Source organism: Chelmon rostratus, chromosome 11 (assembly GCF_017976325.1).
Source record: "Chelmon rostratus isolate fCheRos1 chromosome 11, fCheRos1.pri, whole genome shotgun sequence".
NCBI classification, from domain to species: Eukaryota; Metazoa; Chordata; class Actinopteri; order Chaetodontiformes; family Chaetodontidae; genus Chelmon; species Chelmon rostratus.
This window is the reverse complement of record NC_055668.1, coordinates 25,138,091-25,165,902: the sequence shown is the minus strand read 5'-3', so window position 1 is coordinate 25,165,902 and position 27,812 is coordinate 25,138,091. Positions and strand designations below refer to the sequence as shown.

Here is a 27,812-nt window from a genome sequence, read left to right as displayed (position 1 = left end):
TGCGCGGAGCCACCGAAGAAGAGGGCTGCTCGCTAACGCGTCCAGCACACTGTGAGAAACACTGAGTGTAAACAGGACTTCTGTTTGTGTACGGGAAAACTCCAGGGGGCACAAGCAGAAAGACGATTCAGCACCCTGACCTCCACATCTGCACCGTCTGCCTGCACAAATAACGGAGACGAGGCGTCCCGCGGCGGTCCGCCCGCTACTGAATCATCCTGCTTAACACATCTGGAACAGACACGTGATCAAGAGCTCGTTATCTTTTGATCATGATGTCTGAATAGTTCTTTCTTTACTTTTACATCTGCATTTAGTTCCTTTTTACAGGATTACTGTCGGCTGAACTCAGGCGTTTCTTATCGTCACTTAATGTCTTTGTCTGTCATTAAATCATGTTGTTTGTACTAGTTTAGTGTTTGTCGTTCTTTTTGAAGTTGAGGTGTGTTGTTCAGGTCTGTGGCTTGTTGGCCTCTCCTCTCACATCTGTTTTATCTCTCTAATCGATTTGGTTGAATTTAGAAGAGCTGACTTGACCTGGAGGAGCGAGACGTTGACCTGGAGGAGCGAGACGCTGACCTGGAGGAGCGAGACGCTGACGGACCTGGAGCTCAGCCAGGTGACAGTCAGACGACGGTGGATGCGGGCCATTTTGGTAGCAGAGGAAGAGGAAGAAGGGGAGCTGGCGGACGGGAAATAGGAAATGGCAAGGAGACAGAGTTCTGAAGGAGGGGAGAGAGGGGAGGCCCGGTCAGATGACCTCAAACATGGAGGAACGGGGGGGGGCAGTAACAACAAAGTGAGCGGGGAGAGGCAAACAGCACAGCTGGCCGTCGAGGATAAATATGAGAGAATGTGAATTGAGCAAAAAGACACAGAAGAAGAAAAAACAAAGATGGAGGAGAAGGAGGAGGAGAAGGAGGAGGAGAAGGAGGAGGGGGAGGAGGAGGAGTGGGCGGTGAATGAAGATAAAAATAACAATGGAAAGATGCAGAGGTTTCCCAGACCACCTCCTCTCCTCCCCTGCTGCTTCCCCTCGCTGTGCAGGGGCCAGAGGGACTTCACGTCCAGCTGACGGGGGGCCTCAGGACCGGACCGGGCCTCAGGTTGACCACCAGTCCGTCTCACATGGGGACATTCAGTTTGATCCCTGCTGCTGTGCACACTCAGACCACGTCTGAAGACGCCGTCTCTGCAGCGCTGATTCTTCTTCTTCTCGCAATATTTCTTATACTTTTTGTTTGTGACATAAGATAAGATAAACTAAGATAAGATAAGAGTTTATTAATCCCCAGCCGGGAAAATTTGGGAAAACATGAGTAGAGAGTGTGACCAGCCTCTGTAGATGATTTTATTTTAATTCTTATTGTCTATTTGTTCTTTTTTTCTCCTTTTTATTCTTGCTGTTGTAACAAGTGAATCTCCCAGCGTGGGATCAATAAAGTCTTCTCTTATCTTATCATTTTTCTTGTGTCTTTTTGACTGACCTATTTTGCTTCCTCACTACTTTTTCTTAGACGAGCTGTCACGGCTTTGCAGATCTGACTCTTAAGCAGTTTTTATTGCTGAAAGCATGTAGCTGCTGTTTGTTAAAGCTTCATATTTAAGTGTCATTAAATTATCTAAATGTTTTTCTCATTAACTGATGGTTCAGAAATCCAAAAACACCAACAGTGTTTGAATATGTCTGAATATTTCTTTTGTTATTTCTGATTATTAGGAAATAATGATTATGAAATACAAAAAATCTAATTTTTGAGCGTTTTCTGAGCAGTAAGTGTTGCAAGTAAACCTTGTTTAGTGCGGGTAAAGTAAACTAAGCATTTAAACAAGCGGGTAGTTAATGCTGTGAGCGGTAATGAGCATCCTCCTGCAGCAGGAAAAACTTAATTTTGAAAGCAGGAGGGCATAAAGTGATGTTAAAACTTTAAACTGGGAATTTTCAGTGAAAAGCTGCAAGAAACTGAAACAATAAGCCTCATGCAACGAGCAGGCGCAGGCATGCAGCACCAAACAATCCTCTGCAAACCACTTTATTAGCCTTTAAATTCTCTATTATTCCTCTATTCTCGGCTCTGAGCTCTTTAAGTGCTCTCAGCAGTGATGTGTTCAATATCTGCTAACATTGTGAATCCACACCGACACAAACCACAAAGCTACCACACAGCTGGGAAACATACAGTATCTGTACCTCCATCACTTCTCTGCGAAATGACCCCGAGTCTCTCACTGCCTGCAGTAAATCTTTCAGTCGCTCGACGCTCTTTAATCTGCTCTTTGTTCAGCTCCTATTGTCTCTGTGTGTTTCACTTCTTTACACTCAGGAAAACCCTGAATAAGAGCTTTAAACTCCAAACACAAACAGCCGAGGACAAAGACAGATTCTTAACCACAGAGAGACTAATTGAAAGCTGACAAACACACTCGAGTGGCTTTTAGTGCTGCTGATACAAAGCTGCTGTTTGTCTGAGAATCAACTATCAGGGCACAAACTAAGGATACAGTCGCATTTTTTAGCTGACTCTGGGTCAGGCGAGAGTAATATTCTGTCCTGATGTCTATCACAAAGGTCGGCTCAGGTCTGGGAATCATTACAGGCAGGACGAGTTGATTCTCGTAAGCGAGTAAACCAAAAGTAAAACATCAGTGTTGTCCAAGGTTCAGCTAACAGCTCGGTCACGCTTTCCCAAAACCATCCTGGACAACAGCGTCGGGAAAGTCCGCATCAGCCGAGGACAATAAACAAGCTGATGAGTCACAGAACAAGCGCGAACGTTCGGCCATGACGGCTCACTGAAGACGTCGGGTTTTCGTTCTCCTGAATCGCTGACATGTGTGTCAGCTTCAGTTTTACACTGTGGCAAAGAAAAGCTTCCAGGCCAACGCCGTCTCCTCCGAATCATGAACCTGAATGACGAGCGTTTTATCGCTTTATCAATCAGTCAAACAGCAGGAAATGATGTTATTCAGATCATCAATTAACAGCCAGTCATTAATTAAGTAAAACGTCAACCACTGTCTGCTGCTTTGTGCTGCTTTGTTGCTTTTCTTCGGTTGATAGAACTGTATTTTTTATATTTTTGAACGTCTGAAGACGTCGACGGTCACGTCAATAAATCGAAGGATGATCAGTGAATGATTGGCTTGAAGGCTTGGTAACCAAGATTCAAGATTTCTTTATTGTCATTGAGCGTGACAAGTCAATGAGATTTGCATTGAAACCCCCATGCTAGAAACAAGATAATAAGAAAGATAAGAAAGATTATAAAGTAAAATTAACAGCAGCCACAGCTGTCAGAGAAATGCAGGAGACGGAAACGCAAACGCTGGAGCATCAGACCCTCGACGCTGCGCTGAGGCCTCAGTACTTCAGTTAATGGACTTAACTGCTTCCCACCTGAAAACCACAACAACCTTTTCTGCGTCTAGGAGAGGCAGCAGATCCGCTCTGAGAGGCGGGGGCTCGTCTCTCTCCGTCTCTCCTTGCGTTCCTCTGTCTTTCAGAGGGCGGCTCGAGCGGCCGCTGCGAGTGGCGTGATGTTTGGGTAGCGCTGGGAGCCCGCGGGGTTAGCACACAAAAGAGGCACGACGGCACTGTGCCAACCGGGCCCGGGCTCGCTGCAGAGCGCCGCCGCGATGTGAGCAGACAGGCCCGGACCGTCCCACTGCTCCTCCTCCTCCTCCGCTTTCCTCATTAATCTGCGTTCATGTGTTTCACCTCCACCTCCAGCCGATTATCGCTCCGTCGTGTTAAACGGCTCGCTGTCCTCCCCTGCTCTGCTCGGTCGTGTTCTTGGCAACCTGTTCGCCTCCCTCCTCTCTCCTCTCTCCTCTCTCCTCCTCTCATGAGTTAGCGCAACAGAGCGAGACACAAAGAAGGAGCAGCAAACAAAAGAATGAAGCAAGCAAAACTGATGAGTGTAGCAGACGTTTAAAACCAAAAGACCAGGAACTTCAAACCGAATGAATGTGATGGACATGAAAAGACGCAGCTCCATCAGGATCAGTGTTTCGTGACTTTCTGCAGAAATCCAATCCAAACATTTGGCATAATTTACTTTTTTTTTTGATGAGAATAACGAGAAATCACTGTGAGAACTGCTCCTCATGCATCTTTCTTCTACCGCATCCTAGAATCATAATGCAAAGTTCCTGAGGAATCACAGTTTGCATTTAGTGTTTGTTCAGATATTTAACAGCTGCACGTTCCACTTTCTGCTACTTTTTTGCACGACCAGATTAAACCAAGTCGAGTGTGAAAGTTCACTCTTTGCGTTGGAAACACTTTGACAAAATAATCTTGTTTAACTGGGAAAAAGCTTCAGCAAAGCCTCCACTCGCTTTTAATTAAATAAGAAGAACTTCAGACACATCATTAGCACATACCATGTCCACACCTGATTAAGATAAATCGGACCCGAGGATCCGAGATCTGACCTGGGACTCGTACAGGTTTGGCTCCACATTTTGCGCTCAGTTGGGTCGGGGTCTGTTCTATTACCGCGGGTAAATTAGCAATGCTAACGTTAGCAGCAGTCAGAGATATTTATTATGCAACGAAAATGCAACACAGACTCTAAACGAGTCCCGAGGAAGTGGGCTTTTGAGATGAAATAACGAGCGGATCTGCCATGTCGTTCCACTCAAGAAGTCCTTACTGACATCGTAAATGTGTCGTCAAAGGTGAAACGAGAATTTAAAGCTAGAATATTTTACTTTCAAATTTCATATCCCAAATTCATGCGGTCGCATTTCTCTATTGCGAGAAACTGTGGCAGGAGATACAGTTACACACACCCCCAACACACACACACACACACACGCACGCACACACACACGCTATGATAACAGCAAGGTCTTAAAAAGAGACAGAAAATAGACCCAAATGGATCAATCTCTCCACAGTCGTGTAATGTATATCCGCCTGGCAGCCGCGCTGGACTCTGACCTTTGCACATGTTTCCAGAGGAATCACATGTTGAAAGATGTGTGGGGCCCTCCACCTTTAGCCGCTATCAGTCAGCCGCCATGTAAAAATAAAGCTATTTCATGCAGTGAGAGGTGGAAGAGAAACACGAGAAACGCTGCTGATGCGTCGCCTCGTCGGTCGGAGGTAACGGCCGACTGACGCTGTGACAGAACACAACAAACACGTATGCCGCGGCCGGTCGGCGGGCAGCGCTCCCAACATCTGATACGATGAATGTGACGCACTTTGCCTGATTCCAAATTCCTCGTTTGACTTATCAGATCTCTCAGCTTCGTCCAGTCTGCAGCAGTCTGCAGCCTGAGCTCCTGGAGCTTTCTGCTCTGTTCGCCTAAAACCAGTCTGATCACCGGTGAGCCGTCGTCGGGCGTTTGCTGATGTCACATCGAGAGAGCTCAGCAAACAAGCTGCCAAGTAAAATATCATCAAAACCAAATTACATTCATCGTTTAATACGTGCATTAGAAATAATTTTCCTCCACTACATGCAGCCAATTTTGCCTTTTCTAGAAGACAACTCCCATAATACACACGTTCGGTCATCGCCGGCTGGGAATTGCGTTGAAAAACAGAGCATATTTTGATATCGGGGAGCTACTGGTTGCTATAACAAACAGTTTGTACAGCGCCTTTAAGGTGTGGCAACTGAAACCAGCTTCAGCTTCAGCAGATTGTGATCATGAAAATCTAAGAGTTGAAGAATTTTTGGTCAGATGCTGCAAATAATTTCAAGACGTCATCTGACGCTCTGGAGAGCCGCGATTGGTCGATAATTCTGCCTAATGTGCTGCATTATTACTTTAATCTCACGGTGATTAATCATTGGCTACAGACCAGATCTGAAATCATTAACCTATTAGTCAATCACCACAAAATTATGGCGCAACAGTTTTCATTCATCTCATTAATCATCAAATCATTTTCTTCTGAAAGGTTCTTTTAGTTCCAGCATCTGAAACGTGACGATTTCCTGGTTTGATAGTAAACTGGAAATGTTTAAACGTCACTTGAACAAAACAATCTGAAGACGTCAGTTTGGGTTATGGGAGATTTTCCACAGTTTTCTGTCTCTTTGTGACATAAATTAGAGCCCTACTGCAAACACACTTTAAAAAAAATGATAATTTGAACACAGCTATTCTTTTAATTATGCTAAATAATAAACATCCCAGGACAGAAAATAAGGGATAAACAGCACAACAGCTCTTCTGCTATTCTTGTGTCCATCAGGACGTCTCCATAAAGTGCCAGGAAAAGATGATTTTTCCATTTTTATGTACTCTTTCGGTACTTTTTCTGCTGCTAAATAAGTGTTTTAACACTAACACACCTCTGTTGAGACAGGAGTTACATTATGAGAATAAGTGGACAACCAAATAAAGATATTCCAGTTATAGTTATATTAATAAAACTAATGTGAAACGTTGTGCAGCTGTCATGAAGTCGAACTTCCAGGCAGCAGCGACAATGTGCTACTGTGTGACACACACACACACACGCACACACGCACACACACATCAATGAGATAACAACTAGTGAACTCTCACACACTTAGACACACACGCGCTCTTCTTCTGCAGCCCGTCAGAGACACACTTGCACGTCTCCTTCCCTAAAATGGCCGATGGCTCGGTGTGGAAGCGCTGAGGCGTTGACGAGACGCAGGAAACGCTCCTGGACTCGTCTCACTTTCTGTCTCCTAATGTCGTTTTCTCTCTTTTTCTGTTGCTTTCATCCCTGATGACAGAGCGTCCAGTGTCTCTGTGCTCTGTCTAAATGCCCGATGTGCTCTGATCTGCCCTGATAGTGGTTGTTAGATGAGAAGTGGAGAGAAAAGAGTCACAAGGGTGGACGGGGCAGACAAGACGGCGTCCGGCAAAGCCAGCTCAGAGCCATGTCTCAGGCCTCAACTAAGGATTATTTTCAGTATCGATTAATCTGCTGATTATTAATCAATAATGATTTAGTCTGTAAAATCTCAAACAATGTGAAAAATGCTCATAATTATCTCTCACAGCCATAAGTGACGTCTTCAAATTTTGTCCAACCAATTAGTCCAAAACCAAAAGACTTCTCACTTACTGTCTTAAACAACAAAAAAAGCAAATTCTTAGATTTAAAGAGCTGGAACCAGCAAATGTTCGTCATTTTTGCTTGAAAAATGACTGAAATCAAACATATTTATCATTTTTTGAACTTCTTTTGTTGAATTGATGCAGCTCTACCTCAAATTAAACACATTTCTGTGATCTGATTGGACGGGGGCGATGAAACGCAGGATTTTCCACAGGTAAGATGTTAATTCTCCCTCCCTGACAGGCCTGATTAAGTAGCTGTTATGGTGACACGCAAGCTGGGACAAGCTAGAACCAGTTAAAGCATTATTACGCAAGATTAGGCCCATGACCTCAGCACCAGCGGTGAACAATTAGCAAGCAGAAAGCAGGGTGGTGCTTTCAGGAAGACGCTGAAGACACAATGAAGACGTCCTTGGGGAGACACATACCTCAAATATGTCAACATATATAAATCATGTGAGAGGTTAAATGATCAAGTAGCTCACGTTTCCCCTGCGTGTCACACTGCAGAACACCTGAATGGAAATCAATGGGTGACATTTCAGCTGACTGTGCAGAGAGTACCACCAAACATGCAGCAGCAGTTATTGAGTCCCAGCAGAACTTAAGCAGCTGTAACCCCCCCGACAGGAACACAGACCTGCTGCCACTACAAGCTACCTGCAGTTCTGGAAATGTCCTGAGCCGGCAGTCTGATATCTGAGGTAATAACTGATTGGTGGTTGCTCCATATAGATGCCTGACTTCTCTGAAAGGAGTAACTATGAGAAAAAAGCTCGGCTGCAGCTTTTGTGCTGTTTCTGCTGAGCATCCTCTCCGCAGAAGTTAAACGTCTCGACTCTGCAGCTCTCGGAAAGCTCGCAGGAAACTGAAGCTTCATGTTGAGAAACCACAGCTTCCATTAGCAAAAGATCACTGAAGTGTTGTACTTTCCGTCCCTGAGCTTCAGGAAACCAGCCACCAAGAATCAGCAGAAGCTACTTTCTTCACAGGACAACCAAGTATGGAAGGAGATACCTCAGGGAGGGGTATTTGAGTTGCTCATTTATCCTTAAATTAGTTGATTAATTCAATATAAAATATTTACTGCGGCCTCAATCAGCTTCCACCTGTTCAGATGTTTGGGTGGTTTAATACTGGAGCTTGTTTGGACAGACTTTGCATTGATTTTCCCTGATCAGGAACAAGTTAAGGGTTTTTTTTTTTTAGGTCGTTCAGAAGTTAAACACATCCACAATTAAATCAGACCAGCTGCAGCAAACCAAACGTCCCGTCAGTTCTAGACTAAATCAAATCACCCACTTACCTTCCATGAGTCTAATCACAAGCAATGCGCTCATCCGTGCGTTAAAAACACATTAACATCGTGACAAAGCTTCCCTCTGAAGCTGCGGGCTCTATCAGAGCTCAGATCCGGGCCAGGTCACATGCGGCTCTGCAGCAACAGGTCTCCCCGCGCGGCCGCCTGTCAGCCCCCGCCATCCCCACCGAGGGGAAATTAAAAAGCAAACTCACCTCTTTTTCTCCTTATCGGCCGTCATCTTCTCTCTCGTGCGCGATTACGACGTTGTAATTCCCCGACAGTCTAAGTTAAGTCCAAGTTTAGAGTGAAAAGGAGCGAAACGCGGAGGTGTTACATGGAAGTGCGCAGGGAGCCGTGTGGCTGATCATGTCATTGAACCTGCTGGTTAGTCCACAACAGTCCAGGCTGGAGAGGGGGGGGGGGGTGGGGGTCGGGCCGTACAGTCTCAGAACACTGCCGAGGATTGTACAGCCTGTCACCCGCAGAGAGTCCACACCGACCGGCTGAAAAGCTGCTGCTGCCGCTGACAGAAGCTCCACAAGCTCCGCTGCTTTCAACTTTTTCTCGCTCGCTGGTCTGAAAACTCTCCGAACTGCTCGGCGTCTGACCTGAAGCTCAGCTGGCACCCTGGAAGCCGCTGCCCCGCTCCCGGCGCGACGATTGGCTGGCGGCGCCGGGAGCCGCCCCCCTGAGCCGCCCCGCCCTCCCTCGCGTGCCTTCTCTCCTACCTGTTCCTGTTGGCAACAGGTGCGATCTGTAACGGAAGTGAGCGAGTGATAAATATACAGCGCTTACAAGAAAGTCATAATGAGGATATCAGGAGTCAGGCGGCCTGTTAGTGACCCTCAGCTGGCTGAAAACCTCAAACATCAAACAGGCACGTGAAGCTGGAGCCACGTGACCCACCAGATGTTTGACAGCTGGGTTTTTTAGCTTTTTATTGCACTTCTGATCATTTTATATTGTCTAATCATGTCACGGATCATACTTCAGAAGGTCATACATGACAGTGGTCCTCGACTCCACCTGAATTTTTGCAAGCAGACCCTGTGGAGGCCCAATTTTCAAATAAAAAAAAATAAAGAAATGCATTTATTTAGGTCTCATGGCCTGTAGAAAATGTCATTTTCAATGCACAATCTCTAAACAAATATACATAACGTGTGAGATTACTGAGCTACAAAAACATTTGTAGAGAAGTTGTAAAATAATGCCCAAAGTCTTTGAATATATTTGGAAAATTGCAGGAAAACGCATTATTTTCTTTTTCCAGAGGCCCCTGCACTCCAAACACATTTAGCTTTAAATGAACATGTTCAACATGTTGGGAAACATGTCGCCCTCTTCAGTTTCGAGCCTGATCTGAGAACAGTGAGGCGAGGACAGGCAGTTTGCGCACTGAGATTTCAAACCTCTCGTGTTTTTTATTCTTCATCAGGCAAACGAAGACCTCTTTCGTCCTTCTCCTTTGTTGATACCGCTCTCATTCCTTTATGGTTCACGTGCAGCTGGAGCTTTTTTAGAGATTACAGCCGGCTGTGAGTTTGAAATGGAAATGAATGATAATCTGTTTTAAAGTCTAGTGTCCAGTGCACCTCCTCCTCTACCCCACTTGGACTTTGCTGCTCAGTAATAACAACACACTACTTCCTCTTTGGTTCCCACCATATTTACGGTTATTTACGGTAAGATGGCTTTGTCACTTACTAAAATGCTACCAACGCCTCTAAAACTCCATAATTAACTGCTCATTTCTTTTTCTTTTTTTAATTCTTCAGGAGCTGAACATCCTGGAGCCTCCACCGGGCCCTGACTTACTTCATGCGAGCAGCATGAAGCTAGCAGAAACTTTCAGAGGCACCTTTCAAGCCTGCAGGTCTTGAATACTTGATGGTCAAACTGGAGGTATTTGCAAGCGTATTCGTCTCATATCTCATAATCTCAACCGTGTGACTTACTGAGGCAGAAGGTCATCGCTCTTTCATCTCTTATCGCTCGTCGGCTGTCAGTCAGCAGCAGTGTTTTTATTTCACAGCATTTGCATAGCATAGTGACAGGTAGCATTTCTCAACTCGTCTATATTCTACTGAGAGTTTCATTAAATGAGATGAAAAGACCCCCACCAGATCTTTTCCATAAAGCTGCATTATAACATTTCTCCATAGACTTTCTCATTATCAGAATCTTCCTGTGTAAGAACCAGGGAGCTCAGCCAAGGTGCATCACTCACAGGTTTTCCTGGTGGCAGTAATTTACTGACATTACTGAGTCCATAAACCAAATATGCAAACTGCAGCTGACTGTCAGATATGAAATTTAGACATAAATATGATGTTATCAGTCTGTGTTGTGTTGAAAGCTGCAGGTTTGGAGTTAAACAAGAGCTCTATTTTAAATATCTGAGCTCACCTGACTGATGTGGAGTACAGGAAGAGGCTGTTTAAGATGAGATAAAGACAAAAACAATAGTAGATGGAAGTGACGTAGCCTGGAGCCCCGTCTCTTAGAAATGATGCTCATGTGCAGCTAATCAGCAACAGCAAATGTGTTTCAAAGGAAACGTAGCAACGTTTTGTACGGACATAATGTGGAAACGTTTTTGATTAAAGTACCTGGAAAGATGCAAAAATCGTAATGTTGAGCGAATGTTTCCTGACGACATATTTCATTTGTTTTCCATTAAAACAGGAGGTGGTGCAACGCTCTCTCCACTCGCAGTGACTTCAGCGTTATTCAGCTTTTTCATGGTTCGGTTCAGGCACTGACAGCACTTGGTTCATGTGAGGGAAAGATTATGTTCTGTTTTAATGAAGGCAAAGTGAGCAGCAGCTTCTGATGCCTAAACCTGACGGCAGTCTGGACCCGAAGCCTGAATCTGGTGTCACAGTTCTGCACTGTGCATCCACCCAGACCACCACCCTGTTGCTGATTGTCTCACTAATGCCTCCAAGCATTTAGTTTCCCACCAACACTGCGTTTAACAGCAGGTTTCGCCACATTTTTCCTAAAATCAGATATGCAGATAACAGATACAAACTATTCCACAAAGCGCCGCGTGGCTGCAGGTTTTCATTCCAGCCAAGGTGGAGCACACCAGGCTGGACTCATTCAATCAGCTGACCCCAGTCTTCAGCTGATAACCTGCAACCTTACGGGCCTTTATGGAATATTCCGGACATGCCTGCTGTAGATGGAAGACATTAAAGATGGAAGTATGGACTCCCTGGGTGCTTTCTCACTTAAAACAGTGCTGTATGGTCATGTTATCTTCTGTCTGCTAAGTTTAAATTGAGTAAAGCGCATCAGTGTGAAGGACTCCATTTAACGGCCAAACTGTAACACAGAGTGGCGTTTTGCTTGAAACACCAGCAGGGAGGAGGAGGAGGAAGAGGAGGAGGGCTGGATGGCAGATTCAGGTGTGAACACTGAATTAGAAATGATTCACCAATCAAACAGAAATTTCTCTTTGACATCATGATATTTAATTTGTTTCAAAAATTAAAATACACCTTCACATCCTTTAAAATACAGTACATTTGGCACGCAACGCAAAAGGAAAAAACAAAATATCAACACAAACGAAGGGAATCCGTAAAAGGAACGAAACCACAGCTCAGATGACAAAATGTACATACGAAGCTTCACAAATACAGGGACCGCAACGAAAAACAGTACATACAGCAACATCCTGCATATGACCCGAGAACAATGAACGATTGATACTGTGAGGAAAACCATAATACTGTCTCCACTGTCACCTCTGTGTGCTGGATTTCACTTGATTCACTAACTTGAAAACTAACAGAAAGGAACTTCCTGCTCGAGGCAGATTTTATTTTTCCTCTGGAACAAATACTGGGTGGAAAATTTGGAAATAGCATTTGGCTTTCAGCATGAGGGACTTCTGGGAGAGAACATCCTTTTTGGGTCCTAGTGGGACAAACAGTTCGACATCTTTAAATTTAAGACGAAGCAAAGATGCAACAAGAGAAATGTTAAGAGAGAGGAGAAGGGAAGAGAAGAGGAATAATGGGCAGCATGAACATGGTGTTTTAGGAGCTGACTGACAGTAAAACTGCTGTCCAAACCTCTGTGTGTGTGTGTGTGTGTTTAATGTCTAGCAGCTACTGTATCTAATGCATCTTCCACTCACGCTGCTCCTTTTCACTGCTACATGTGCAGCTGCCTGTTTCTGCTAGTTTGCTCCTCTGGGAGGTTGCACTGTGACTCGTTAGGCTCGGTGAGAACAGGACAGGTAACTGCAGGTGTTTGCTGCCACTCTCTTTAAATTAAAAGTCCTGCATTGAAAATCTTATTTAAGTAAAAGTATGTAAGTATAATCAGGAAAATGTACTTAAAGTACTCTGTACGCAGTGAAATGTCCCCTGTACCTGTTCTACTGTTCTATCTGATCTCATCAGATTATTGTGATTGAGCAGGATTTTACTGTTGGAGCTGGTTGAGCTTCATTTCACACTATTTCGTATCAGACTAATGATTCCTTTCATCAATCTGCTGATTTTTCTCTCCATTAATCAATTGATCCTTTGGTTTAAAAACACTGTGAAACACATTCAAATCCTTCAGATCATTCAGAGGAAAAGCAGCAAATCAAACATCTGAGAAGCTGAAACATCAAATGAATCCGGCTGCCAATTCATTTTCTGTCATGTGTATAATCTCTGTGTAGTGAAGTACAAAGAAAATGTTTCTCTGACATGTCGTGGAGTAGGAGTGAAAAGTGGCATGAAAACACAAGACTCCAGTAAAGTACAAGTACCTCAGATGTACTGTCCTGTACTGCACTTTTGAACAGTAGTACATTTAAATTCCACCACTGCTGTTTATCATTCATACATTTTTCTGAATAAAAAGTAATAAAACTGACTTTAAAGCTCCTTCTGTGGGTGGAGGAGAGCTCTGAGCTCCAGCTGGAGGCGGAGCAGCTCAGTCGAGCTCAAAGAGCGACAGGTGAGATTTTTTTTAATGCGTCATGAGTTCCTGAACTTTTCCTTGAAAGACAGATCTGTGTAATTTGGCACTAATTCTAACAGCTCCATTAAAACAAACACACAGTAATCGTGGAATAAATCTCACTTCTATGAGCCCTAAAACTGACTGTACTGTTGTTTTTTCTGGACCTGAACATGCATCTGTGGACAGGCTGAAGGGAAAGAGGAAGGAAAGGAAGGAAGGAAGGATGAGATGAGAAAACAAACAAACAAACACAAACCCTGGGAGTATTTATTGCACATGGAGTTTTCTTGACGATGTCATCAACACCTGTGGAGGTTCCTCTGAGGCCTGTTTGCTCAGTTGAAGCTTATTTGACCTCAGGCAGTACAAAGAGGATGAGGAGGGTCTAAAGTACGGTTTCAGGTGAGTCTCGCTGCATCACGTGAAATCTGAAGACTTCTAACAGCAAGAAGTAGACGATCCAGTAAAAACAACAACAACAAAAAGACATTTTAAATAAAAAACAGGACTATGAGGACGTCATGAAGAGGCCTCTGCTCTCCTGCACACACGGCAAATACATTCAGTTCAACACATTCAGCAACACGAGCCGACGCGTTCACCTCAGTGTACGACCCACGTGGAAGCACGCGGGTTCGGTTTGTTTCGGGTCGAGTGCAGCAACCGATTACAGGTAACGTACACACAAACACACACAAGGCATTTCAATGGGAGTTGACCGAGAAAGATTTCGCTCCAGAAGGTGCAGAGAGAGTTTCAGTAACGAGGACTTCCTGTGTGTGAAGGGCCCCTGTTCTATTTTAGATTTCAGCTCATTATGTGGCTTCATATGTACATAAGCTTGTTAGCACTGTAAGCATATCTCACTAGAACAATGGACACTCCCAATGTTGGGCTACTGTAGTTTAGTTAGCTCGCGGCTAATGCTACCCATTGGTTTTTAATGAAGAACGGGAACACTGATGTACTAATAAGCTAAAATATGGAGAGAGAAGGAAAAACAACCTTCTCCACAGTAAGAAAAGAGCTGCTGAGATCAAACTGAAGCAAAATTAAAACACCAAAAAGTGTCGCTTTTGTCTTCTTAAGTTAACATTTAATTTGCCCCCTTTGACTCTCAAATTTAAAACGAAACAACGACAAACCTCAGAAATTCACCACGAACTTCATCAGCAAAAAAAATTCTTCTCGCGTCTCCTTCGACGTTTCTTTTTCTAACGAGTAAAATACTTTTCAAGACCTTTTTTTCTTTAAATACAATCATTGGTTCAATTATTTTTTTCCATTCACATACATGTTTAGGGAAGAAAACATTCTTTAAACACGGAGACAGACACAGGATACGGCACATCATGTACAGAAATGACAGTCTGGCTCTTTCTAGAGGTATGCAACTACACATGCATGCTCACTTGTACACACATTATCTCCCTCTCTCTATCTCACACACACACACACACACACACGCTAACAGCCCCGACCTAACCCATGTTTCTACCTCAAAACACTTCTGTCCACCGCTTTGCCTGCATCAGGAGCAGGTAGGTCGTTTCCTACAGTATCTGACCTGCACTTCTGTGCGGCTTGAGCATATATTTCAATGGGATATGCACAAATGGACAAACATCAAGAGCACAGAAACCATAAAGAGAGATACAGATGGTCTGGTATAACTCCTGGAGCGGCCAGAATCTGGAAAAGTTCAGGAGGCCTCACTCAAGAGGTCGTGTTTCTTTAAATGCTGCGTCTTTGCTTGAAGATTTTTTAGTGTGGTGATGATGCTGCTGCGTACGTATGTAGTTAATCGTATGTGTGCGTGCGTCGGTGCGTTCGCGTGTGTTCAGGCGACAGTCTCGTCTCCAAAGTAGGAGAATCCTTTAAACTCATCTTGGTTGATCTGCTTGATGATGCTGCTGTCCACCGGCGTCAGGACGGGTTCCTCGCGGGTAAAGTCCTGGTCGAAGTTGTTCACATCCCTTTTGGTTTTCTGGAAGACAAAGAACAAGAGAGAAGGCTGACGGGTAAGTTCTTGGGGGTCATCTGTTTTGGTGGATTTAGAAACAGATTCTTCTCCATTTTTCACAGGTTGTTTTCTGCCGTGTGTGTGGACTCACGATGCGTGGTTTGAACGGCGGCCTGATCTTCCTCTGCTCCAGCAGCGTCCAGTCGATCTCTCTGAAGAACGGATGGAGCTTAATGGCCTCCTCCAGTCCCTGAGCCACCACACAGCCCAGACGCTTGTGAGGGCTCTTAGTCATGAACTGACCGGAGAGGAGAAACAGATGGAGAGAAAGAGGAAGTGATTTGTTTTGAGTGAAATATGTAAATAATAAAGACAACAACATAAGTACTGTGATTTTACATGGTGCAGCATGCAGAGTGGCTTCATGAAAGGAAAAGAGAAGGGTCATGACGCAAAAACATCACTTTTGTTCAATTTGCTGATTGTAATTGTGGTCGGGGGAATAAATGTCATCATGTTGTTCAGCTAAAAATAAAAGGTTTCTCTATGTGTCCTCCGTCGAGGATGTCAGGCCTTTTTCTGTCTGATTCACCTAGCAGCGCTGACAGAGAAAAATTCACACAATCACCACAAGAGACCAAAAAGAGACCGAATGGCGAGGGTCCACAGGGTGTTTGCGGCAAGAAACAAAAATCAACTGAAAAATATCCACTTTTAAGCTCAGAGGAGCAAAGACAGCAGCAGTGGTGTTGCACAGCAGAACACACACACACACACATATTTCTATGGAAGTCAACACTGTGGCACCTCCTCGCTGCTGTTTGCATGCCGTTTCTGGTGAATACTAGATGATTCATCTCATACAGTTTAAATGGTGTCACACTCTTATCTTTTTTTTTGGGTTAAGTACTATAAAAACACATCCTCCTCATGCTTATCACAGAGTGGCACTTCTATCTTTGGCAAAGTCTCCTAGAGTTTTCCCAGGTCCCAGCCAAAGCTCCAGGGATCTGGTTTTGGTTTTGAAACTTTGTGCCAATTGTCTTCGAGCATGCAACTCATTGCTGCAAGAAGCTTCTCTATGCTAACGAGCTAACAGTCAATGGATTTAATGTTTTTGTATATTTCTATTTGCTAACAAACAAGCACAACCAGAGATAAAAAAAATAAATTAGGATGTACAGAAAATGGAAACTCTGGGTCTCAGAAGGATACACTCCTCATAAACATCCAATTAACATCATATAAACCATTCTCGCTACATGGAAACAACGGACGCCTCCTTGTCTTTCCATTTTCTTCATAATTTTCTCAATTCCTGAAAACTGGATGAGTGCTGAACAGCCATTACACTGAGCTGAGAGAGTTTATCATGTGACCTGAAGTCCTTCAGCTGGATGACACGTCCAATCAGAGCCCAGAGTACTGGTCAAGTGACTGGTCAGAGTCCAAGACATGGGCCAACATAAACACACACACTTTCCCACAAGGCTTTGCAGTCAAACAGCCAAGGTAAACGCAAGGCTTGTGATGGAAAAATTGGACGAGAAAATAAACGAACAGACAAGTGGCCTTAACACACACACAACAGTCAGAAAAAAAAGCCATGGAATCAAACATAGGGGGAATTATCCAATGTTCTTTTGCTGGAGGATCAGGAAACACGGATCAACATGTGATACCAAGAAAAAAGCTGCATCCTCACTCACATGTGATGGTGAGAAAGAGACAAAAGTAAGAGAAAGACAGAGTGGAAGAAGAAAAAAAAACAAGACACAAAAGCAAAGAAACACAAGGACTGATACGTAACTGCAAAGACCAGTTAGAGTCCTTCCTGGATCCCTGATCTGGATCTGTACCAGCCCATTAGTTCACTGGGGCTGGATATCATGTACAATCTTCATAATGTGCAAGTTGCAATGTTCATAACAAAACTACATCTGTTTTTTAAACAAAAGGAAACACGAGGGAAAAAAATCAGCTCAACTAGGACCACACATGGGAAAATGAGGCCCTGGAAGATTTTGCTCAAGGGATGTTCACATTTTCTGATTGCGTCGTAGAGCTGGTGCTGAGGCTTGTTTGAAAAGCCTGAGGAGCAGCAGCTGCAATAGAAAGAGGAATCAACTCTAAGGAATTCTATTTTAGTCTATTTTAAGAGTTGCAATTATTTTTTCAAAGGTTTGATGTTGAAGAGTCCTTTATAATAATCAGAGCTAGAACAAGTAGCAGCAAGATGAGTCTGTTCCTTAATAAATGTGCAAAAATGTCATGGATGTTATGAACTGTACCTCCATAAAACTCACACCGTGGTGTTCAGATGCAGTCTTAGTTCACAACTTACTGGATTAGGAAGTGGACTAAACAGTGTTCATAATGCAAAAATCTCTAACAAACAGTTCCACAACCTGCTGGGTGAAGCTTAAGATGAGTGTGGAGCCGTCATTTCTGCACTGACATTTACAGCACAGACTCATTTCTGTTGCTTGCTGAGACAAAGCACAAGCATGCCCAAACACCACCCTCACACCACCCGCTGACTGACCGCTTTGAGAATGGACACAGCCTCCTTGCTGAGCCAGACAGGATAGAGGACGTCGTCATGGAGGATGGACTCAAACAGGTCATCTTCGTTATCGGCTTCAAACGGTGGCTGTCCTGCCATCATCTCATACATCAGCACCCCCAGAGCCCACCAGTCCACTGACGGGCCATAATCCAGCTCTTGAAGGATCTAAACACACATGCATAAGAAAAGACTTACAAACTGTAGTGAGAATCAAACACCATCATCAAGAATCACGCCTATAAAATTTGATTTGAGCAAGGTGATGTAATTTTTGGGGCTGAATTTAGCTATTGTTGGTATGTTTCTTAATGTTCTGTGACATCAAACACTTCGAAAGTTGAACAATTCCTCCCTCATCTCCATCTCCTCATAGCAATGAAAAGCAGAGTATCATCAGCAAACAGTCGAACGTGGACGCTGAACACATAAACTACATGTATCCTGTGGAGGCGTGGTTCGTGGGTGTGGATGTTGTTTGCGTGTGTCACCTCAGGTGCGATGTAGTCTGGTGTCCCACAGAAGGTGGTGGTGGTGACTCCGTTGAGGATTCCCTCCTTGCACATCCCAAAGTCTGCCAGCTTACAGTGACCCTCTGCATCCAGAAGTATGTTGTCCAGCTTCAAGTCTCTGCAGAGCAGGAGGGTTGGACAGGTGAAAAGAAGGACTAGCAAAGGAAATCTGGCAAAATACACTACGTACACTGAAAGATATGACAAGTAATTGGATATTGTGTCATAGCCTGGGCTTTCTAAGATATTCATATTATATGATTCAGTTTATTTTCATGACATTTCACAGCCCTGCATGCTTTTTTTTTAGCATTTTAAGATGTAGTCTTAAACAGGAGGAGGGGGAGAAATATACAGGAGCAGCATGGGAGGAGGAACAGACCTGGGAAAAGAGAGAAAATTGAGGGTTGAATAGTAGCAAGAGATGGAGGGAGGGAAGCGAGGGAGCGAAAGAGAGACAGCAGTGTGTGAGATAAAAGCGGCAGTGTTGAGAGATGACAGGGTTGGTCATGAATGCAGCCGCTCTGGGCTTGATGGTTGATCGCTACAAAAATGTCAACATCTCCTCGATGTAGCCAACCCAGCCGTTCGGCTGGAGGTGTTTTCAAAAATACAGCCGCCCCGACAAGCCGGGAGGAGATGGAGCATGTGTGTGTGCATGTTTGTCTGAAGTCAAGAGCTTATGCAACTGTTCTGCTTTTACAAGCCCCACAAATAAAAAAGGCAGCTTAACAATCCTGTTTGAGAGCTGCTGTGATCTGCTGTTGAAAACTTTGTTCTTCCCTGTCCCATCATGCCTCTCTCTGACAGGTTATTGGTTGCACTACAGAGAGTTGTGAGAAAAATGGGCAGAAAATGCAGACGAGCTGCAGATTATGCATCGCAAATGCTCGGTTCACATACATTTTGTATTTTTTGCTGTCTCAACCAAGCAAATGTCCTTTTTGGGGCATGTTATGGTAAATATGAAGTTAAAACTTAAGATCTTATTTAAACTTGAGCATGTTTACTTTGCTTATATTTCTACAATGCATCAGAGTTTTTCCATTACTGATTCCTCTATCAAAGCCTCACCTAGTTTAAAGATATAAATAACAATAGCTTTCTAAAATAATTTTAAAAAATCTGAATCAGGAATTATTAACAATAGCAAATGGTTCAGTTCCAGGTTGGTTTCAGAAACACTCTTCAAATAAATCTGCTTTCAATATTTCGACTTAAATTGCCTTTTTACAATATACTACACATTCATAAAATTACTAAAATATATAATTTACTCTTGTAGATCCTCATTCATCCAGGTCATGGTACCTCTACGTTCTTTAAAAAGGCAAATGGACGTTCTTGAGGTTCTGCAAGACGTTTCGCTCCTCGCCCAAGAGGCTTCTTCAGTTCTGACTGACTGGTGGGAGTCCCAGGCCTCTTGCAGGATCATTCCCACCTTGGGAGTCCACCAGGTGAGTCGTTGACCCACCCAGCCATCATGTGAGTCATTTGGGCCACATGAGTCATGGTGTGAATGGGTGTTACGTGAGTCGTTGACCCGCCCATTGATCCGGTAATGGGTGAAGTAGGAAAACAAACAAACAATAATCGGATCACTGGTGACCTCAAGGAATCTCAATACTGGATTTACTCTCACATTTAGTGTTTGGATGAATACGAACGGTTGGCTGCAGTTACGGCAGGTATCTGGATCTCGTGCAAAGCTAAACCATGAATGGCATGCTAACGCGCCTGAAGCATCAAGGAAAAATAACATGACACGTCAGATGCAGATGGAGCTTGACAGTTGGCTTCGAACCAAATTTTTTCTTCATGGTTCAAGTTCGGGTCAGACTGTGACGACTAAAACTACTGAACATTGTGAGCAATCCTGAGTTGTAGTGTTTCTGTGCTCACAAAAGGCCAAACGGTCACTCTAGAAGGCAGAATTTGACTCAAATTTTCACTCAAAGCACCTGAAATGGAGTTTATATGTATTTATATTTACACATATACACACACTGTACATAAATTAAAGCTGTCAGCTTCCAGTCATGTGTTTTCATTGATTCATTGCTTGAAGTTTACTGAATATTCTCTCTCCAAGAAATCCATTTCCATTTTTTTTTAACTCGGTTATGTTTGCTGAAGTGCGTTTGGTTTTATTTATTTGAACTCTGGAGGAAATCCAAAACTTTCATCACTTTCAGCTCCAAAAACAACCAACGTGTTGTGCTGCTGAGCCGCTGGAGACGGTGCCTTGCTAAAAGGCACATTGACGGCCTTAAGCTGAGGCAGGAAAGAGCCGCACTTATATTTCCCCGGATGAAAAATGAAAGTGGCGAGCCTGCGGCTGCCTGTTTGCATATCTCACCTCCAGGCGACTCCCAGGACATTAAGTCTGAATTGCACGCCTGCAGCGGGGCAGGGAAATAGCTATTCTTTCATTCATTTGTGCATGAATTTAAATGGCTGCTGACGTTAATCTTTGTATTACACATCACCTGGCTGCAGGAAAATCCAATCTTAAGTGGCTGCAGGTGTTCAGCTGCACTAATGGAATGATATTTATTTATGTGAAGATGTTGCGTAGTGTGAGAAGCGCACCAGCAGGAGCTAATAATCTCTGTTGAATAGCAGGAAATGAGCAAAATTTAGATCATCTTTCATTTTTTGTGTGAGATCATTCAGTTATTGCAGAATAACTGAATCTGTTTTCTTCATGCTTCGATTCTCTGCATAAATCTTTAGTCGTATTATTTTACATTTACTTTTTATTTATGTAATTATTCGTTGTTACAGTGTTATGGATGTTAAGTCTTATGCATATTAATGAATAAACAGAGTGCTTGAATTAGAATTAAATAAGGTTCCTGTGCTCTGAACCAACAACTGTTTTGTCTGGTTTATTAAGACGAATGACCAGTGAGGTGTCTAGAATTATATTAGTTTTTTCATTTCCTGGCCCAATTCTCTTTGTGTCTAAAAACAAACCAAATTTCCAAGAATATTTCCTATTTCCTACGTGTCTAGCTTTTCAGACAAGCAATCAAAGCAACCTTCTAGCAGAAAGTACACGTCTGTCTCGTCTCTTGTGGGCATTTAAGGGTCTTGTACACAAGTTGACAGCTAGGATAAGACTGGCACGGCGCCCCTTGCCTCTTGCTCTAAGCATGCCTCCATGCCTCTGCAACCCTGAACTGGAAAAAGTGGTTTAGCGTGCTGCACTAAAAACCTTATGAACCCAGATGGAACAGGCTGATAAAGACCAGTCTGTCAGTGTAGAATGAGGTGATTTGAACAACGTTAAATCTACTTACAGTGGAGATTAAAAAAAAAGGAAACTAGATGAGAAAAGTTGTTTGTTTTGAGTTGATGTTAAACATCGTCCTGAAAAAGAAGGTGAAGGAGCGACCCAGCTACATACAAGACCACTCAAACACCAGAATACATGTCAAAAACACAGTTCATTTCAGGAAACTGTCAGTTCCCTCTTTTTGACAGGTCAAACATCACCTGCACATGTCGGAAAAGCCGAAAACTGAATCATTTCACTGGACGGAGACTCCTGGGATGGAATCGTGTGGGAAATGTCTGATGCTGGCTGCAGCTCAGCTGGTTTTATTTTCATCCAGAGGGTCGCTGTGTGTTCCTACAGTCAGTGACATCACCTTCATATGTGTGTATATTCTTTAAAGAAAGACTTTAATAAGGACAGGAGCTGCTCTGTCAGCACTGTCAGAAGCTCTGTTTGGTGTTTACACGCATGCACACACACACACACACACACACACACACACACACACACACACACACACACACACACACACACTCAAGGCAATTAGGTTCAATTGAGAGCATTTCCTGTGTTTCATGTTAATCTTGAGTGATTTTTCCATTACGTCCTCAGCAGCAACCCCTGTGCACCGTGACAGCTAACCTCCCCCTCTCACTCTCTCATCCCTCCATCCTTCCCTCCATCCTTCCATCCCCTCTTCTGTGTGACTACAAACACACACACACTGTTGCCACTGGTATATTTATCTGGGTGGGAGAATATAAACGCTGCTAAACTGGAACCTGCCTTTGTAATGTGTGGATTTCTCAAGGTGTTGCTGGGGGTGATGAAGTCGTAGACACCAGCAGGAGAAAGCCACATTCTGAACGCACACTGTCTATGCTGCTTTGCACCGTACACAACTGCCTCATGTCTCATTGAAGTGTAAGAAAGCACCAAGCATTGTCATACTGAACATAAACACCATGAATACATTATTCCCCGAAAAACTAAACAAACCAGATAATGAACTGTCCAGCAGAAACACAGCAAACACTTTCACCTCACTTCACCTCCGTCAGTTCCCAGCATGTCGATGTTCACTCCGGTTTGACCTCTTTTTGCTCGTAGCCTTTTCTCCTTCTGTCTCTTCCTGCTTGGGTTAGCAGAGCGGGGTGTTTTAGGTTGAGGTGGAACTGGAAATTTTGGCTGCCATTTCTTTGCAAGTAGCTCACTGTAGCTTTAGCAATATATGTGGCTATCCTGAGTGTGCATGAGTGTGCAGAGGTAGACAGCTACACAGGTAAACAGGTAGGCCATCCAATCATTTCATTTGGGCTGAATTAAACAACTTGCTTCTAAAATGCAGAACCTACCCAAACTTTAAAAATAACCACAGCACCTAGTCATCGTCCAGCGACATGCCTCCAGCTCATCTGGCCTTGAATCAACATCTTTATTTAAAACAAAAAATCATGCAAACTGTACTAATGCTATAAGAAAATATATATATATACAGCTTTGATTTGATTTTAATAGTTTTTCTTTACCTCCATCGTCAGAGAATCACACATGTTGCAGACAACAAAAAAAACAAAGAATATTGTTACTAAATCATATTATATAGACGTTCTGTGAGGTCGCCATGACAGTTTAATTATCAAGCAGCCTAACACAACCAAACTGGCGTCAGACGCTTTGTGAGTTTATTATGTTCATATTTTCATGTTTTAATTCACTGAACAGCTGTTTGTGTTTGACAACATCAAACACTGATGTATTAGGCGTGAAAAACTTCTTTCTGTCTGTATTCTTAGTATCGACACACGAGTCAGCCGTGATGATTTTCTAGTAAAGTCTTGTCGACTCACTTGTGTATATGTGCGTGTTTATCCAGACGTGTATCTGCCTTCCGACCGGTCTGAACCTGCTCTGTCAACACTATCGCATCCAAAGATTACCTCCTCTTTGGTCGCATATGCTTCAGCAAAGCTGAAAAGACGGGAGAGAGAAGAAAATGTGCGACTGTCGAAAAATGTTTTTTTCTTTTTGGAGCGGGGAGTCGAGGGGACGTGAGCCTCGACGAGGGGCCGGTGGGAGAAAAGACGAGCATCAGGAGGGGAGGATGGAGAGGGGCGGAGGAGGCGGGTGGGGGGACGGACAGGAGAGTCAGGACGTAATGTTCCCATAGCGCTTGTTGTTCATCTCCCTTTGGTAAACAAAGTGGGTCAGGGACAAGAGAGCAAGAGACATAGAGACAGAAGGGACAGAGAGAGAGAGAGGTTCAGGTAGCTCGGCCATCATGAATTAACATGCAGCGTGTGTGTGTGTGTGTGTGTGTGTGTGCGTGTGCATGTGTGTGTTATCCCTGCCAACCCCTGACTGAGTAATATTCACTCATCAAAACAGCACGACAGAGAAAACAGTGTTGAAAGACTGCACCATTAATCTCGATGTTTGTGAACGCAGCATGTGCGAGCAGCAGTGAGCCAACGATGTCACAAGACCTTTAAAAACACTCCAGCGCTCGTGTTTCAGTATCTGCGTGGTAACAACCGGCCCGAAAAGGACATTAATACGAAATTTAGTGTTATTTTAAAGTAATAGTACCTCTGTTACTACTAGAAAACACAGGCTGGGGTCTGTGGTGTTGCTGGTAATGAGAGACTTTTTACAGCCACCTTTCACATTTCACGCCTGCATGAGGTGAGTGTTTGACTCAGAGACAGACTCTGGGTGGAGTTTCACTTTAAAACCCGGTTGCGTGGCCAAAACCAATAAAAAAACAAACACAAAACAATAACGCTGCGAGCTCCTGGCTTTAGCCCTGATGACTGATTTGGATTAAATTGTGCCAACCCAAAGCAACACACACACACACATTTGCACGCTGTTGACATTTCAGGATTATAAGCCCCTTCGTTAATAAAGCCATTGTGATACAAAGTGTGTGAAACAATGCGCGGTGGTCCAGCAGGCACCGGCAGGACTGGACGTTCGTTGCTCTGAGATCATGCAGCCAAAATAACTAAATAAGCCGACGGGACGGATTCATATTTGACATCCTGTTTATAAACGACGGGAGTAAGTTACGTAAGATGTCAGTCATTTTATTCTGTGTCATGCTTTAATTGGAGAAAAGCCTCTTGCTTGTATTTCATTCTATATGTTTGCACATATTCATATCCAGCCCTCCAGTTCATTGGGCATCTGTGCTTCACATTTTATGTATAATGTGCATCTTTTGTTTCATGACATTAACAATCATTTATTACGCTGTAAGCGGTTAATATTTCAGATTTGACATGCTTCACTTCTGCCTTTGTGTGCTTCTCGCTGGTTTAAAGTTAAAAGAAAACAGGATTTCATGTGTTTTAACAGCTCTGTAAACAGCTTATTTCTCACTGGATTTTTCCAAATTTAAGTTGATCGCTGCTTATTTTGTCGACTTTTACACATTTGAACTTCTTGACATTGAGGCTCTTTAAACTGTCATATTAAGTTAAAGTCAAAAAGAAATTGCAAAACACTGGAGTCTGGTTTGTTTCCACCAGCTGCATGATTACATGACAGTCAGTTTGACGGTCTTTGATTAGTGCTGGGCAAGTTGTTACTGGATTTTTTTTAAACTCAGCTGATGTTGCTCATATTTCATGCTGTTTGAAGGCCAAAAAAAAGAGAGAGGCCTTATTAAACCCTCTGGGGTAAATATGATTTTGTAAAAACACAGATTCATATTAAGTTTGTACATCCAAAGCCTGTTTCGACTGTGGAGGAACAAAACAGGATCAGCTTTTAGTTTTCTTATTTACTGAACAGCTGAATTTCCACCTTTATTCCCGCCTTTGTTATTGCACCGTGTGCGGACTAAAGACATGCATAAAACAAGTGCGTATTCTGTCGCGATTAACTGACCTTTAGCTTCTGACACATCGCACGTAAGAATACACTATTCACGTTGGATCGCTTCCCGGCCTGTTTCCTCAATCTGGGAATACCGCGTGTTTGTGTGTGAGGATTTCGTGCCATCATTTTGTGTATTCAGGACTGTTCTGGGCGGGTAGAGCACAGCCACGATCAACATCAACTGCAATCAGCGCACACATGCACCCAGAACAGCCACATCTCACGTCAGCGTGTTACTGAAATATATCACGTCAGCACAGTTTTCTTTTGGCTGAACGAGCCCGTTTACAAGGGACAGAGAAAGCGAAAAGTGGTGTCTTTAAATTTAAGTTAAATAAAGCTGCATTCTTCTCTGTGACATCAGCGTCGTAATAGACTATTATAGGCTTCTTCTTCAGATTCTAACCTGATCCTGCTCATTTGTTAGTGAATGTAAATAAAGGATTTGCCAGCTAGTGCAAGGTCAAAGGTGAGTTTTACTGGGTCCAGTGCTAAAAGTTTTCTTCATGCATCACCAGCTCACAGCTTTGATTTGCTGTTTTTGATTAACCTGATTGGACAAACGCACCAATCACCGATTTGTTTTTGATGTATATGTGAATGTATATGTTTTTAAAAAGTGCCGGCTGCTGTGGAAGTTCTAAGTTTCTCCTGAACCAAAATATAAGCAGCCCAAAATATAAAAGATCCGACGAGGAGCTGCCCATGCTCATGTTCAGCCGTGTTTCATTTCATTACACCTAGTTTGAATACTGCAGGTGTTCATGAGCATGTAGGTGATGTTGTCGTTCACTGATCCCGCACAGATGAGGTCAGAGTCTCAGATTATTTCGTATCAGTTCATTCACATGCTTTGGGAATGTGCTACGTTAATGTTAGCGCTGAAGTATAAATGTGTGTGTGTGTGTGTGTGTGTGTGTGTGTGTGTGTGTGTGTGTGTGTTTGTGTGTGTGGTGAATACCTCAGAGGTGAGAGGATGAAACAGGTGTCACTGACCAGGAAACAAGATGTCATAAACAAAATAGCACAAACACACACATGCACCCTCAACAGTCCGTATTATACTAACAAGGCACAGATGAACACACACACACACACCTACGCTCACACACACACACCTACGCTCACACACACACATCGCATGACGAGAGAATCTAAACACAAATCAAGCCCCAGATTCACGGAGAGAAAACACCGGAAAGAAGAACTCACTTTTCGTCCATCACAGTTATTTCTGGGAGCAAACAGCCTGAACCTGCACCGAGCCGCCGTCCATCACAATGGTGTTATGATTGGAGCAGCGTGCTGCTGTTCTGGGACCAGCTGCGTGTTTGCCACTGGCTGACAATGATATTATGACTGAGGAGTCCACACAGACAGATAATAGCACCTGAAGCAGAAGCACGGTGAGGTAATCTCGACCTGCAGACCAACACAGAGCACTTCCAGGGTCAACCGGTTTGAGTTTGAACCAGAGAAAAGATTTAATGTGACAACAATATTCAGCTGCTTTCAAAGCACAAACATCACTTTGTGTCCGAATGAGCTTTTCCTCCGTTTCCTGAACCAACAGCTACACTCACAGCATGACCTCTCCATGCCTGACGAACCCAGTCACCTGGGTGAAGCGCTGATTTTATCAGCTTTATTCACACTGTTACATAAAACGTCATCAGAGCCTCTCTGCTGCGTGATGGATGATGGGCCCGTCCATCTGTGTGCACACTGTAGATCCGGTCTGACAGACGGTCTCACATCACTCTGTTCACATGCATCCTCATGAATCAGGCCTGGTGTCTCCTCATTGATCCCAACACACAAATACTTGATAAAAGTGATAAAGTTCATCATGTACTACCTCATGTACTGATAATGAGTGTACAGCATCGTTAGCATGCTAGTTGTTAGCATGCTAAGATGTGCATAATGACAATGCTAACATTTTCAGTTTATGTACGTTTACAATGATTGAAATTTTTTTTTTTAGCATGTTAGCGCTAACATTTTTTATTAGCATTAAATTAAACACTTTTAACTTATTAACTATGAGGCAGTGAAGGCAGTAGTTTTGCATTGCAATGTATTGGACAGATTGTTTGACCTGATGATGGCGCTAGATAAACGTTAATCGATGCCTAAAGTTATTATAAGTCATCACCAAAGCCTGTGGGATTCATCTACAGGGCGCAAATCAAATTAAATGAAAATCCATCAAATATTAGCTAAGATTAAAAGCAGAAAAATCACAGCAAAACAAT

The 27,812-nt window shown here is 43.4% G+C and overlaps 2 protein-coding genes across 2 annotated transcripts in view; both read right to left on the bottom strand.

Moving 5' to 3' along the window:
* Positions 1 to 8,981, bottom strand: part of epas1b (endothelial PAS domain protein 1b) — a 49,452-nt gene extending 40,471 nt beyond the window's left edge. Inside the window, exon 1 of the mRNA XM_041946974.1 lies at positions 8,581 to 8,981. Within this exon, the coding sequence (XP_041802908.1) occupies positions 8,581 to 8,606 (26 nt within the window). The 5' untranslated portion in view covers positions 8,607 to 8,981. The remainder of the gene's footprint in view (positions 1 to 8,580) is intronic.
* A 2,854-nt stretch (positions 8,982 to 11,835) lies between these two features.
* The window catches only part of LOC121613490 (protein kinase C epsilon type-like), a 67,664-nt gene continuing 51,687 nt past the window's right edge, over positions 11,836 to 27,812 (bottom strand). Inside the window, exons 12-15 of the mRNA XM_041946881.1 lie at positions 18,366 to 18,504; positions 17,854 to 18,042; positions 15,460 to 15,606; positions 11,836 to 15,332 (exon numbers count right to left, since the gene is read on the bottom strand). Coding sequence (XP_041802815.1) covers positions 15,186 to 15,332; positions 15,460 to 15,606; positions 17,854 to 18,042; positions 18,366 to 18,504 — 622 coding nt within the window. The 3' untranslated portion in view covers positions 11,836 to 15,185. The remainder of the gene's footprint in view (positions 15,333 to 15,459; positions 15,607 to 17,853; positions 18,043 to 18,365; positions 18,505 to 27,812) is intronic.